This window comes from Protopterus annectens, chromosome 14.part0 (assembly GCF_019279795.1).
Source record: "Protopterus annectens isolate FY-2018-M chromosome 14.part0, PAN1.0, whole genome shotgun sequence".
Classification (NCBI taxonomy): Eukaryota; Metazoa; Chordata; order Ceratodontiformes; family Protopteridae; genus Protopterus; species Protopterus annectens.
Genome location: NC_056748.1, coordinates 21,072,656 through 21,088,751, shown reverse-complemented (window position 1 = coordinate 21,088,751; position 16,096 = coordinate 21,072,656). Strand labels below are relative to the sequence as shown.

At 38.2% G+C, this 16,096-nt stretch overlaps 1 protein-coding gene across 2 annotated transcripts in view; it reads left to right on the top strand.

The window, feature by feature from the left end:
* Window positions 1-8,082, top strand: part of OCIAD1 (OCIA domain containing 1) — a 686,887-nt gene extending 678,805 nt beyond the window's left edge. For both annotated transcript variants that reach the window (XM_044055722.1, XM_044055723.1), the window contains one exon: window positions 7,607-8,082. In XM_044055722.1, the coding sequence (XP_043911657.1) occupies window positions 7,607-7,644 (38 nt within the window). In that variant the 3' untranslated portion in view covers window positions 7,645-8,082. The remainder of the gene's footprint in view (window positions 1-7,606) is intronic.
* The last annotated feature ends 8,014 nt before the right edge of the window (window positions 8,083-16,096 follow it).

Here is a 16,096-nt window from a genome sequence, read left to right as displayed (position 1 = left end):
ACAGTCTACACCACTTCATCCAACTCACTCCAAAATGTTTCTTTCTCTTCCATCGCACACCCAACTTGTGGAGCATATGCACTAACAACATTCATCATTACACCATCAATTTCCAGCTTCATAAACATCTCTCTATCTGACACTCTTTTCACCTCCAAAACACTCTTAGCATACTGTTCCTTCAGGATAATGCCTACGCCATTTCTCCTCCCATCCACACCATGATAAAACAGTTTGAAACTGCCTCCGATACACTTAGCCTTGCTCCCCTTCCATCTGGTCTCTTGCACACACAATATACCAACCTTCCTTTGGTCCATCATATCAGCTAGCTCTCTTCCTATACCAGTCATATTGCCAACATTCAAAGGACCTGATGTCCTGCACTAAAAAGCCTAAATTGGTTAGAACTACCTATTCAACTGACATATACAGCATCGATCTGCTTGTCCGGCACTAAACATTCTACATAACTGTGTTCCCAGTCAGTCATTACAATACAGTGTTCAAAAACCCTTGTCTATCCACAAACCTGTCAAATCTGTTGTGCATTGTCTATACTTGTACCATGTTGCTAAGACCTGAAGCCCCTTATTTGTAGCCATTGGGTCAATACCCTCCCTCTCTTCCGCCAAAACCGTTCTGAAAGACTTTCTAGCTAAAAGCTGTCTCTGTTCTTGCTCAGCCCCAGGATAAACTATTTTCCTAAATGTGAAGAAGTACCTTTTCATACCTTACACCTCCTTGCTCTCCCTTCTTCACTCACTTTGCTTCTATCAGTGTCTCTCCCCTAGCTTTCTCTCTGTACCACAAGCCTACTTTTCTCTCGTTTCATATTGCAATTCCTGTCTGTATTATATTAACTTACCTTTAATTTAAACTGGCATGCTGCGGTGGTGCAGCGGTAGCGTTGTCGCCTCACAGCAAGAGGTTCTCCCTTTCGATTCTCGGCTGGAGCGCCTTCTGTGTGGAGTCTGCATGTCCTCCCCGTGGTCGAGTGGCGTTCAAAAGACATGCGTGAATGGGTGTGCCTTCGTTGAGGTTTGGGCATTGGGCTGGCTCCTCAGCACTGTAAAAATCTACTGCCAATCATTAGCGGACCGGAGTTCCGCTGTGGCGACCCCTAACTGGGAAAAGCCGAAAGAAGAAGATTAAATCATCATACAACTTGTATGTGTTCTTAACCAGTGATTATACAATGACCTCCCCATCAATATTCCAAAACAGGCACGCTGATTGTTCGGCTTGCCCATTGTAAATCAGGCTTATACGAATGGAAAAAGGTCCAGTCGCCCAGACTTTTTCCATTAGTATAAGTCTTTTTAGACAGCAGCGGAGAACAGAAGAGTTCCGTTGCTGTAATCTCACTATGTTAAACAGGTTTAACATAGCAAGACAGCTTTAAAAAAAGCAATGGAGAAAGGAAGATCTCTGTTGCTTTTTTTAAAGCTTCTTGCTATGTTAAACTCTTTTAACATAGCGAGACACTTTTAAAAAGCAACGGAGATCTTCCTTTCTCCATTGCTTCCACATACAGCTCTGATGTACTGTGTAAGCATACACATGCGCAGTACATCAGAACTGCAGCAAAATACCGGACAGCTGCGGAAGGGCAGCTCGGAGGCATTATACAATGTAGACCCGCGGTGGTGGTGCTGCGGTAGCGTTGTCGCCTCACAGTAAGACGCTGTCCAGTTCGATTCTCAGCTGGAGCGTCTTCTGCATGGAGACATGCATGAATGGGCGTACCTTCGTTGAAGGTTGTGCGTCAGGCCTGGCAAGCCGGTACGTAAAAATCAACTGCCAGTCATTAGCGGACTGGAGTTCCGTTGTGGCGACCCCTAACTGGGAAAAGCCGAAAGACACAAACAAACAAATTATTTAACAAAAGTAAGTATTTTTTTTTTCTTAAATAATGTCATTGTATAATAGCAGTAACCCACTTCTGGGTGTGGGTAACGCTGGATTTACCCACGGTGGTCTTTGTTTGGCCACTCAGGCTTCACCCTTGTGACCAAACCACACCAACCGTGGGTAAATCCAGCATTACCCGCATCCAGGTATGGGCTATTGCTTAAATAAAAAACAGAGAAACTAGCGGTCTTAAAACTTTGTTGATGAGCTCAGTCGCAATAATTTCCAAATGTCATGAAACCTGGGTAGTGTTTCAAAGCAATAATCTTTTATTCATCACAGTGAAGCGATCCTCAGTAACAAAAAATCAGAAATATTTTAAAAATATTAAACACATCACCTTTTATATACTTAGAAGTAGGTGTGGAAAATATATATATTGTTTAACTTTAAACCAGCCTATTCATGGCAAACAGGGCCATAAAAGTGCATTTTAAAAAAGCAAGTACCCACCCCCACACACAACTACTGATTAGATCAAACTAAATCCTAGTTGAGGAAAACACTACCTATCTATCTGCAACCCACATTCCAAGATCAGGTGTTAAGAAAAGCATATCATATACATAAAAAGATATACAAAAAAGACTTTTAACTCAAATCACTTTTGGCTAACTAATGCAATAAAGCCTTCATCAGGTCTGTGATAAGAACTAAAATCAAGAAAAACACATAGCTATCAAACCATAAACATAATCGGACTAGAACACTATAAATATAAAAATGTCTGTTTACTTTTATATAGTATAAAATATATTTTATATTGTATAAAAGTACACAGGCACAGATTGTATGCATGCCTACAAAGTTGCACACACCTGCATATAAGACCTGTTTAAATGCGGGTGCAATCTCTGTCTAAAGTACGTGCCGGTATCTAAACATGCAGGTGTACATACATATTTACATGTTTACGTACAGTTTGCATTTACAGCTTTTGAAATTTCATCATCTGATATTGCATGTACCCAAAGCAAGAAACCCTTACACAAGTTACTGACATTAGAAAAAAACATCTTGCAGACAAGAAGGGGTGCACTGCAAATTATGTACCTATAAACTTTTGCCATGGCATAAAACCTACCAGCCACTGGAACTGTCCTCCCCCCAGACCTTGGGGGAAGTAAAATAACAAAACTCATTTCCTGTCTGGTTTTATCATAGTGACATTCCACAGATAAGACAGAAATGAATTCATCCTTGTACAATGTGAGACGTAATATTATTGCATTTCTGCCAACATGAGTGTAGTGTTAAAAAAGAACATTTGCTCACAAGTAGCTTCTAATGGTATATTGAACATCTTGCTACTGACCCTTTTAATTTGTTTTTAATTCATTTAGAATTGCTAATTACCCTTAGTTCTCTGAGTGCTTGTATGATTACCAAATTGGTTAGTTGTGGTACTGCACCTGCCACTGTAAGTGCTGTATAAGTCATCTCTGTCCCTGAGTCATAACCCTGACTCTGGGTTAGAATGCTTTTAGAACTCTTGGCTGTTAAACAGGATGTAGTACTTTTCAAGGGCCAGAGCCCAGAAATGTGGACTGGAGTGTTTTCATCCTATCCTTTAAAACAAAGTGTCACTATATACACATATGAATACAGAAACACATATGAGTGCGCACACACACACACACACACACACACACACACACACACACACACACACACACACACACACACACACACACACACACACACACACACACACACACACACACACACACACACACACACACACACACACACACACACACACTAGCATGTGCACACAAGCCCTCTGCCTTCTCTTTCTGTAACTGTAATTAAGAAATGATATAGTTTAAGAGCAAGCTGCAGTTTATAGTCCTCCTGTTGTTCCCGACCCACATCCGTATTTTTTGAAAGTGTATAGGGTTGAGCTCCCTGATGCCAAATCCTTTACACTGGAATGCAGACGAATGTCATTTCCACTCTTCCCTGGTATGTTATGCTGCACTCTGATAAAGAAGTGGTCAGTTCTTTTAAACTGCAGTTGTATTTTAGTTTCCATGCTTATCTTCTGCTGCAGTCTGTCTTCAGCCATCAACTGTATTTATTCCTTTTTTGACATTAATCGGGGGGGCTCATCCATTTTTCGACACTTGCAGGTGTCTAATCCCCCAGAATCCAGTACTTGTAATAAAGGCAGCTGCCTGTTACATTTTAAACTGCAGCTGAAATTCATCCTGCATGTCCACCTCTGGTGCTATGACATTTGATAATCTGTCACATTTGCTGACAAAGGTACTTTGGTATGCACCTCTTTCCCATTGTCAAATCCCACTAGCAACACTAGTAGCTTCTTAATGTGTGCATCTGCAAGCAGAAACTAAGTAAATGTTTCACTGATTTTCCTCAACCTCAACCCATCAGCTCTGTACTGCCTATACTAGCACTGAGGCTTATTTCAAGTGTAAAGGCCATCGATTTTCTTAAATGGCTACATTGCATTTCACTAGGGTTTCCTGTTAATGGTCATTGCGGTTAACAGCCAGGACTTACACGTTTTAATTTTCTGGCTCCATATTTCCTGATTTTATACATGGGATCCATTGACATTAATTATGACACCGATATTACTCACCCAGACCCCAAAGTATGATTCAGTAAATGTGTGAGTGAGTCCGCTGCTTCACAATAAATGTGTGAAAATACCTTCTGGGCATTACCTAAAGTGTTAAGTGTTTTAGTTCATTAATTAGGGATATAAATTAATATATGGGATCTACAGCAACATCCTAGCAGGGCTAGCCACCTGGCGGTGTAAACCTTGGCTCAAGATGATTGTCACTGCTGAAGTGACACCCCAACCCCATGTGGAAAATGGGAAAAGGGGTTGAGGATAGATGGATGGATGGATCTACTGCAACATCCTGAAGTATACCAGAATTGTGGCACGCTACATTTATTTTGGGAAGCTCAGTTTGGCATTGTTATTAGTTTCTTCCAAAACTTACTATGTAGCAGTTTTTTTAAGAGTACCTCATAAATAATAATTCCTATAATTTATAGATCCAGTGCCAAGTTTCTGTTCTCTTGAATTAAGGTTTTGCACACACTGTGCAAAATCACATTCTGTTGCAGCAGTGAAAATTTAAATGTTTGCTTTTATGAAATAGAATAAGAAAAACAGAACGCTGAGGGCTAAGGACAAAAATCTGCAATTAAATATATGGGGCTGTGTTTCATTTGTCAAACTTAGCATTCATTAGCCTTTTGCAGTGTTTTCACCCAGAACAAATAGTGCAGTTTCTTTACGCCACCTGTTGAGCACAGTGGCTGCTATTTTTCGTATTGAGAATCACATATTTTGCTTTGGCTTAACCCCAGAGGTTTTTTTTCCCACTAATTTTGTGAAATCACTTTCCATGCCAGACATAAAACATATTTACTTAATACTAGCGTTACTGAAAGTTTTGCATTTTTAGGCACTAGATACTGAAATGCGCATTTTTCATTGACAAATATTGGCTTACAAAGAATGTGAGCGGTTAAGGATGCAGTCAACAAAATGAGAGAAATATGCGGCAGTAAAGAAATGGACTGCAGTGTACTGCGGTGGTGGTGCTGCGGTAGCATTGTCACCTCATAGCAAGACGTTGTCCCGTTCGATTCTCAGCTAGAGCGTCTTCTGTGTGGAGGCATACGTGAATGGGGCGTGCCTTCGTTGAAGGTTGTGTGTCAGGGCTGGTAACCTGGTACGTAAAAATCCACTACCAATCATTAGCGGACCGGAGTTCCGCTGTGGCGACCCCTGACCAGGAAAAGCCGAAAGACACAAACAAAAGAAATGGACTGCAGTAGCACTTGACTGCATTTTCACTGTGTGTTGCACAATATTTATAGAGGTTAGATGAAAAGGATTGGCTCCGTCACATATACTGAGGAAAGTTTTATTGTAGTTTTATATCAAAAACGTGTTTTGAATATATACTACTGAATGCACTGGAATTATTGCAGTCTTAATATTTACTTGCCAATTGCCTCATGCTCTTATAATTCTATTGACCACACATATGTAATTACTGTTATACAAGGACTGGCCATTAACATTCCAAAATCTGCACTCTGATTGGCCAGCCCAACCAATGGAAAAAGGTCCATTCACCCAGACTTTTTTTTCGTTGGTATAGGCTTTAAATTTTATTTTTATTTCTTAAAAAATAAAAATAAAATCTGTAGTACGGACATACCAGAGAGGCAGCACGGACAAAATACTAGGGAAATCAATTACGTTATTTAAAACTAAACACACGTACCTGATATCCCTTGTATTTTGTCCATGCTGTTTCTCTCCTACCCGTAAACTGTCCTAAAGTTTTTTTTTTTTTTTTAAATTAAAAAACAAACAAAAAAAAAGAAAAACGGAGTAACAGAGATCTTCTTTTCTCCATTGCTTATTTTCCCGAGCACTGATGTACTGGATATGCATGGGAACGCAATCCCAAATGCATGCACAGTACATCAGATAAGGCTCAAGGAAATGTCCAGCCAGTGGAAGGACAACAAGTCGCCCTTATACAAAGACATTATTTAAGAAAAGTAAGAATTTTTTTCTTAAATAATGTCATTGTATAATAGCAATAACCCACGTCTGAGTGTGGGCAATGCTGGATTTACCCATGGTTGTCTTTGTTTGGTCACGCGGGCTTCGCTCTCATGACCAAACCAAACCAACTGTGGGTAAATCCAGCATTACTCACACCCAGACATGAGTTATTGCTATATTTCTGCGTTTTAGTCCCAGTGTAAGACAAACTTCAGCATCTGAACTGCATAGGACAGTCGATAGCTCCAGACTGCTAGAGGTAAATGTTGCCCTATATTCTGGTTTGTACAAAACTTTTTTCCCCTCATAGTTATACTACACAAGAGATTTTTTTATTAGTCTGCCTTGGGTCCATCTCATTTCAGTGTCTATTGATTAGTGATGATGAAAGTAATAGTTAAATGTAGAGCCCTCACCCCCAGTAATGGGGTTCCTAAATGAAGCTGCATGTCATAGTGATTTTCAGATACCGTACATTAGAACTTTGAAACATCTCCGTTAACAGATTCTAGCTCTTTGATGATGGGAAACTTAATGAACAGCATTTTTTGCAGTGTACTGAGCAGCGTGAAATGTACCGAAAAAGAAAATTCCGTCCTTGGATACGGTCTGAATGCCACTAAACATTGTAACTTCATTTTGCATAGATGAATAAACAGGTGTACGCAAGTAGCTGGTTTTCTTGTTTCTGTTTTCCAGCTACATACTTAATGTCATTCATATAAGGGATAACTTGTTGCTCTTGACTCACAGATACAGTCTGAAGTCAGACTTGCAAGTTTCATTTTTTTTACCTGTTGTGTAAAAGGATCCTTCTTTGAGTCTTTGCAAAAAAGGTATTTAGCCTTGCCCTTCAAGTTGCAAAGTACCCTGGAGCTGAGTGTGCAGGTAGCAGAGTTGTGCTGGGCATTTGTACAACCTGTTTCTTTTGAAAGTTCATTTTCAGCATGTGACTTGGATCCAGGTAGATATAAGGCACAGTAACATTTTGGGTGTGTTTAAGGTGTGACAAACTTTTGAACTTGAGTCACTTGAGAGTATTTATGCACTTTTTGAATGTATTACAACACTTCATAAATTGTGGTGTGGTGCAGTGACATATTTTCTTCTTTTTTTCAGTTAACACCAACAAATATGGTGATGTTTGGGAAGACTAGAAGAACTTGTCAAGGATGCACATAGACCTGAAAGTGATATACTTGCATTTCGAGTTGTTATGTTGGCTCCAAACATCTTATTGCACAATTTACAGTTTTAAATTTCCTTATTAGAGACAGTTTGATTTTCTTAAATTATCTTTTTAGATTTCAGCAACTTGAAATAATTTTCAGATGAAAGCATCCCATAACTACATCTTAAAAATTGATAAGGAAACAGTAACTATGTACATATCAAAGACTCTCAGCACCTCATTGCTGCATTTCAAGGATGGTTTATAAAGCAGACAATAATCATTTTCACTGTGTCAGTGAAAATAATTGTTATATGCATCTTCATATGCTTATTTAAAAATGGCATTTTAAAGTCTCCTATAATGCCAGTGGAAAATATTTGTAATTCTGAAATGGGACAGTCAATAAAAATGCATCAGTCAACTGACATCCCTCTTTTTTCATATGATCGTGGCCACTAGTACAGTTGGTTGACAGCATTGTCTGACAGTGCTGTAGTCAGCATCGGTATTGCCGCCTTGCTTTTTCATTATGACTTCAGTTGCATTTTCGTAGACTAAATTAACAGGTCATGCAATGTTTACCTTTAGAGTGTCACACCTGGAAAACATCTGCATTGTTTTGTTCTTTTCTGAGATCAATTTTAGTGTATAGTTACTGTCCAAAAGTGAATGTCTTTATCACCTCAGCCACCTGAAGGAATTGTATTTTCTACTGTGTTAAATTATTGATGGTTTGGTGGGGAAGTAGCTTGCAAGAGTAAAAATGGCAGTCGTTTCTAATGATACCTCAGTCTGTGAGTTAAATAACTAGATGAATAAGGCTGTGTTTTGCAGTAGGTTTTAACATTTAAGGTCCTTTCATGTAAACAAAATGTCAGCTGCCATGTAGGAGTTCTGAAAACCTCCTTAGTCACAGGTAAAGCAATGCATTTACTGCTGTTGAAGCACCTGGAGTTGTGTGACTTTGTAGTGAAAAGTGGTTTCAGTTTTCCATCTGCCTGAGTTGTTCCTGTTTGTTAAAACACAAAGTAATGTGTTATTGGTGATGTTTCATTCATTTATGTCTTTTCAGTAATTTATTCACTTTGGGTAGATAATGGGTAGTAGCCCTTTTAAGTGTGATTTTTCTGTGACCTAGAATTCTGCCATCATGTACGCATGTCCCTTCACTTGCTGAGTTGCCATTTAGTGTCTGAGAGACAGTCACCCCATAGCCTCAGGGGAAAACTGATCAGTTCTTATTGGCGAAATACTGGTTTGGACCATTCTTCCCAATTTTCCTCTTCTTCCAACACCCTAGGGAAAATTTTTAAATTTGACTTTCCCTGCATTGGATAAATAGTTTCTTAATTTTATTTGTGAAACTGTTTTTGGTAACCATCAATGTAGATGTCTCAGGTTTATACTCCAGCAGCCCAGGCATTCAGTACGGTGTTGTAGATTTCCCCTGTAGGCAGTCAAGTATGGTGTGCAAAGGCTCGAGAGGCAACTACTGTCACTTGTAACACTTAAGCAGACTTCTTAGTCGTTGACGTTATCCTTACCCTTACTTTAGCCTCTTCTTATCTTTGTTATTATGGTGTGCATTCACTGTCAGGTAAGCTTTGGGGATGTTTGTCATGCTAGCAATCTGTGCTTTATCATACTACTCCTCCATGTAAAGATACCATGCATACTACAAGAAAATATACCTGATACCTATAGGATGCAGCTATCTGCTTCACACACAAGTCTGACAGTTGATTGAATGCCTTGCTATATGGTTAGTGCCAGTGGCTGAACATCTAACACAGTCACATTTGATGCTGGAAGATCAGAAGAAGACTATGGGTTATGTTCCCACCCCAGGTGCTTGATTTTATTTTCCATTATTTACACTGCATTTCAGCATAAGGTGAATACTGCACTCCTGAGATTGCCATCCTTTGGCTGAGACATGAAACCAAGATCCCATCTGCCTGATTTGATCGTAGCTTAGGTGGACGTAAAAGATACTAGGGCACTGATTAAAAAGAGTAGGGATGCTTTACTATTACTAACTTATTTATTTTGCATTTGTTGGCTTTATATACACTTTTCACATACGTATTATATATGATATTTTTCAGCATTTTATCAACCATACTACACCACACACCCATTCCTCCAGAATCATCTTTTTACATTCTTTGCTACAATTCTTTGCATTCAGCCCTTTGTTAAAGAATAACTGTTCACATCTAATTTTCTAAGTAACCAAAATGTGAATGGCAGTGTACCAGTAGACCAGAAAAACAAAAAAACGCAGCCCAGGAGCCACAAATGAGATCTTTATTACTAGTTTAATTGTTCAATGAATAACTTCCTCAGAAACTAAAATCCTCCATGAATTCTTTACTTTTATAAACACACAGAATTGGCACAAAAAACTAAAAAACACACTCTTTAGTTATACACACATCATTAAATGCAAAAACCACATATGTAATGAAAACCAAAAACTTACGTTATAAAAACTGAATAATATAAAACCAATAAATATGCTAAAGTGATGCTGCTTTCAACATTAATTAATTTTCTACAAAAAACATATAGTTGAAAATAGTACACTGTTCCATTTTTCCTCCTTAATCTCATTTCCCTTTTTATGTCTTCCATATAATGCCATACTTATTTCAGATTTATTAATACTTTTGGTTGCTTTTTTGTCGACCATTCTAGAGCGCTGATCTCAGTGGACAATTTTCAGGGTCTGCACAGGGTTTACAACAATGAGTATAATACTTAAAACATTAAGAGAAATATTTACATTACATGGAAGTTACAGTTAGACAACAGTTTAGGCAGTATATTTCAGTTTTATATTTACATTTAAAGAGATTTGGAGTACAAACCTGAAACATAATGCATACTCAGACAGATTATGACATAGTAAAGATATGAAAAGCAGTAGGAAGAAGGGTGGGAGAAAAGTGGAGAGAGGGGGGTGTGCAGGTAGATGTGTGAAGTATTTTGGGTAAGGAGTGAGAAGAGAAATACTAAAGAGTTGTAGGCTTGATATTAACATATTGTTATGCAGGCAAATAGACAGGGAGCGCACAGGAGGATGGGAGAAGTTGTAGTGAGTTAATAGGTTCATAGATACATACTTGACAATCAGTCTGCAGACTATTACAGGCCTAGCCAGAAACCACTATTCAGAAGTTCCCTTCTGCTTCAAGAAGGACAAGACAAGATAGACTATAGGTGAATATGTGGTGTTAGTTATATATAGTAAGGGGGGGTGTGGGGCTGCAGCCCCCCCACCTAGTTGGCTTTTACCAAATATTGTAAAACAAAACCAGACAATATAAAACCAAAATAAGTAAGGGGCTATGCCCCCCACAACTATATATGCTAACACTAGGATTGCACTACAGTGGGGAAAAGGACATATACCTTTTTGCCTTATTGTATTACTTGTCAGCGAAATGAGTTTTAGGTGAAATGAACTTTAGGTGATTTGGTTTAGGTGAATTGAGTTTAGGTGAAATGAGTTTTAGGTGAAGAAATACGTACCCTAACCAAATACATAATCTTAAGTCATATGATACATTTCCACCAGAATTAACCATCACGTGAAACATTTCCACCGGAATTAACCCTTTTTATTTCTTATAGAACAACTTTCCACTGTCTCAGTCTTTGCTTTTGACCTGCATTATCTCATTCCTAATACACTTGTCTCAGCCATTGTGCAATATACCTCTTCTATCTTAACCACCTCCACAGAACTTTACTTTTTTCCTTATCTAACTTCAACCCTACATTCCGTAGATAATTTTTCAGCTGCCCTTTATCATCAGTAGCTCATCTCTATATGAGATGGATAACAACAGTTTTACTCCTTCGCTTATTTCCTAAATTGCTTCTTTCATTTTACCTAAACAATTTTCTGTAGCACAATTAGATATGTCTATTTGTTGGGCATCAGTGTTTCACCCCTCCTGCCTTTTACTTTTTTGTTTATTTTATAGGGTGTGATGTAGTATTTTTTAGAAACTATAACTTTATCTGTTTTACATAATTAATGGCTGAAGTGTTTTTATTGGTTGATTGATGTATCTAACTAGTTTTATGGAGTGTATTGTTGTCTGATGAAGCAGTATTTCCTGACTGCGAAAGCGCTCACAGTAAATGGTTTTCAATTTTTTATTTGAATTGTGTTTCAAAAGGAACCTGTGCCATTGTTTGTTTCACTCTGGTTAGCGTGTTTAGTTTTGAAAAAGAAATTGTTTGAATGCAAAAAAAAAAAAATGATTAACATCAGGATCTATGCACACAACATCAGAAGGATATATTTCCATAAGAATAAGAGACTTCATTAAAGTGAGTGACAACATATAAAAAACGGAAAAGAGGTCATACTACAACTTTGAAAACTGAAATAAACAAGCTGGACAAACAAATTACGGAGTGTGTGTAATAATATCAAGAAAAATTTGAAGAAAATGTAATATAAAGATGTGGAAGGAGTAAACACATACAAATTGATAAACTGTGTGTACATTCTAAAATTTATTCTCAAACATAACAGATTTTAGATATATTTACAAAATTTTATGCAAAACAGTTTGGCCCCACAAAGGGGGTGGTAAGTTGTCCTGGTGACATCCTGGTATCTTCGTATACTGAAATCAGATTAGATTATATTGAAAAAGACCTGCATAAACTGGATGCAAACAAAGCACAGGGAGGAGACTGCATTAGTAATGATGATCTGAGAATACTTCAGCAAGAACTTACAGTACTATAAGACAAGAAGTGTCACTGTTAGAATAGTATCAAAGAGGGAACAGAGCAACAAAAATACTTAGAAAGATAGATGTGGTAAAAGCAATGTGCAGTATTAGAACAGATCAGGATCTATCATTGCAAATAAACTAAAAATCTCAGCACAGGCAGAAGAACTTAGAAGATACACAGATAAATATAAAGGAAAAATACAAAATAAACAATTTATTGATGACCCAAAAAAGTTTTATAGAGAATTGAGAAACGAGGTAAAAGGAATTGAAAGCCCAACAAAAAAAGAAGAAATAGATACATTTTGGAGAAGTATCTATGAAGAGCCTGTGGAACATAAATAACAAAGATGCTAAATGGATAGAAGAAGAAAAAGAAAGAATAAGAAGTTTAAAGGTACAGGATATGAAATGGAATGAACTAACAGCCAGAGAGATTGAAACAAAGTTAAGAAAAGCCTCATACTTGAAAACCCCAGGCCCAGATGCAATACCTAACTTCTGTTTAAAAGTATTAACATCTCTGCATGAAGATTTAGCCATGATTAAGAGCTATTTATATGCACACTCCAGACACCAACCTGGCTAACAGGAAAAACAATGCTCCTACTTAAGAGTGAACCTGCAAGCTACCCTAAAATTATAGACCAATAACTTGCCTTCCTACGACTTTTAAACTATACACTGGAATTGATGCTGACAGAGTCTATAGTCATTTAGAAGAAAACTCAATTATGGCAATAGAACAAAGGCACAATGAAAGAAAGTCATATGGAACAAAGGATCATTTTCTGTTAAATAAAATCATAGTGGAGAACTGTAAAAAGGGGAATAATTTAAGTATGAAATTGATTGACTGCAAAAAAAAAATGATAGTATCTCACATTAATGGATAGAAGAGTGCTTAAAATGTATAAGATACATCCCACACTGATCAACTACATTACAGTGACCATGAAACAGTGGCAGACCAATTTGCAATTAAATATCAAACAGAATAGACCAGCAGAAACGTTCTGTAGTTTTATTAAAACAGATACACACAAAACAAGGAAAGCTTTCCGGTTACCCCTTCAGTGCTTTTCATTAACATTTTAAAAGCTTCAATTTAAATATCCTAGTAACATACATCATATGACACAGCCAACCTATAAAAAATAAGAATCCATTAAAAGGCATCTTAATGCAACATTAAATATCTTTTATACAAAAGAGGTTTTAGACTCATTGTGTTGTTTAAACCAGGAGGTGCATCTGCTTTCAATCTTAAGATCCAAGAATATTTTACATTTTCCAAAGTATTGTTTACTTCACCTTCCCAAATATTTTATACACTATCTGAATTACTCTAAATTTGAATGAGTGTGTTGAGTTACTATCAGCAATATGCTTAGCAAGTGCATGAGTCATAGTACCCCTCTTGATTTCTGATTTATGTTTGATGATAGTCTTTTAACATAAAACAAAGTACAATGCATACAGGTAGCTAAATAAACAACTTGTATAATATTACAGGTAGCATAACAATCAAAGACATATTGAGTTTTAGTTACAGGGTGAACAAAATGTGTTTCAGTAAGAGCATTCTTATAACCAATTCAACTAAGACAAGGATATGCCTCCGGTTTTAAACTGACAATATTCTTAAGCCTCATACCTTTAAAACATAACCTTCTTCTTAAGTTTTTTCCATTCCTATATGCAGAGTTAGGCTGTTCATTGAGAATCTGTCCAAGTTCAGACACAGTCATAAGGACATTCCAATTTCATTGTATTATGTATTCCACCTCTCTTGTTCTATTATTGTATGTAGTTATGTACTTCAATTTATCCCTTTTCATTGTATTATAGGCTACTTCCTGTGTGTCACTACTTTCAGTGTTAAAATAGGGTTTTGCTATTTTGCCGTGCCCTTAACCCATTAAGCTGTCTGTTTAACAGCCTAGGCCATGGCTATCATTTGGCTCCTAGAAAACACAAAGTGTAAAGACTTCTTATTTTCTCTTTGTTGATGATTTGAAACTGGATAGCTCATCAAATGAGGAACTGAAAGTACAACTGCAAGTTGACAAAAGTTTTTCAGATGATATAAGAATATCATTTGGTCTTGATAAATGTGCAAAAGGAACCAGTAAAGATAGAAAACTGCAGCACCAAGAAAACATCCGTTTGGGACAAGATTCTTATATAAAAGAACACGAGCAAGAGGGAGTGTATAAATATTTGGGAATTGATGAAGGATCAACAATAAAGAATGAACGAATGCTAATAAAACTTGGTAAGGAGTACTTTAGATGACTTAAATTAATCCTGAAAATAGCATTAACATGTAGGAACAAAATCCAAGTTATAAATGAATTTGATGTTCATCGTGTTTCCCTGCTGCAGTCATCACACTTGGGTTATCCTGCCATCAGGCAGTCCTGCAGTCGGCCCGAATTCCAAAGTCTTGTTCCGGCGTCAGTTGCTGTCGCTTCTTCCCTGACGTCAGAGCGCCAGGGGTATATCAGGGGCATCCAACGCCATTTTCTTCAGTCTTTCTTGCCGCACAGTGCCCAAAGCAGAAGCAGTTCGCAAGTGCCGGTCGGCCGACACCTGAGATTTTTGAATCGAGTTTCAGTCTGAAGTCTTCAAAGCTAAGTACCCCATTGGGGAACCTTTTCTTGCCTCAGTCCGATGTCAGAAAAAGTTAACAATTACATTTCTTGTGGGAAGCAAATACCTCATAAGGACTTTCATTCTTTTTGTATACCTTGCCTAGGCCAAGACCATGACGTCACTGGTTGTCGGTTTTGTGCTAGGTTCAATAAACGAACTATAAAGCGACGCTTTGATTTTGCACGACACTACGGTAGAAAATTTAATTACACTATGCCGTCGGAGCAACCGACTACCGGCGTGCATAAAAAACGCAAAGATAAAGACAGGCAGCCTAGATCCAAGCCAGACTCCGAGGCCTCGGCTGGGCCGGTCACCGGTTCTCCGGTTTTCAGTGAGGCGCCTACGCAGCCCCTGGCTATCGCTGAATTGGATCCCCAGACCACTTCGGATCCCCAGCAGAGAGTTCTAGGCCGACGCAGCCATTTTCTTTAGGCCCTACCGACGACATTGCAGTAGGAGAAGCCGGTGCTGTAGAAACACCTTCGGTTTCTGAAGGTGTCTTCAGACTGATTACTCTCACCATAAAATCTTATGCTAAGCTTAAGGCTCCTCTAAAACCAAAAAAGCCTACACTTCAGTCTCCAGGTCAAGGCCCTATGCTTAAGAAACAGATGCTTAAAATGGTTGAAGATTTGATTTCTTTGATCAGAGGTTCCCAAACCCCCCCCCCCCTGACAAAAGGCCTAGACAAGAGGAGGATTATGCCTCCTCTGATCAAGTGTCTGTTTCCTCAGGCTCCTCTGAGGAACAGGATTACTCCTTTCCCCCTTATGAAGATTCTGATGCTGAAGACTCTATTCCCTCAGCTTCTCCCCCTGAAGATTATTCCTTTGGGGAAACCTTACATACCATGAGGGAACATTTCCACTGGGAAGGTCAGGACTACTCCGACTCAAAGAAAAGGCTCCGAGAGTTTCTTTTACTCCCCCAGCACAGACCACTTGCTATCCCCCCAGTTTTGGACATTGTGGATGATGTTTTCTTAGAATCTAGTCTAAATCCAGATTCTCT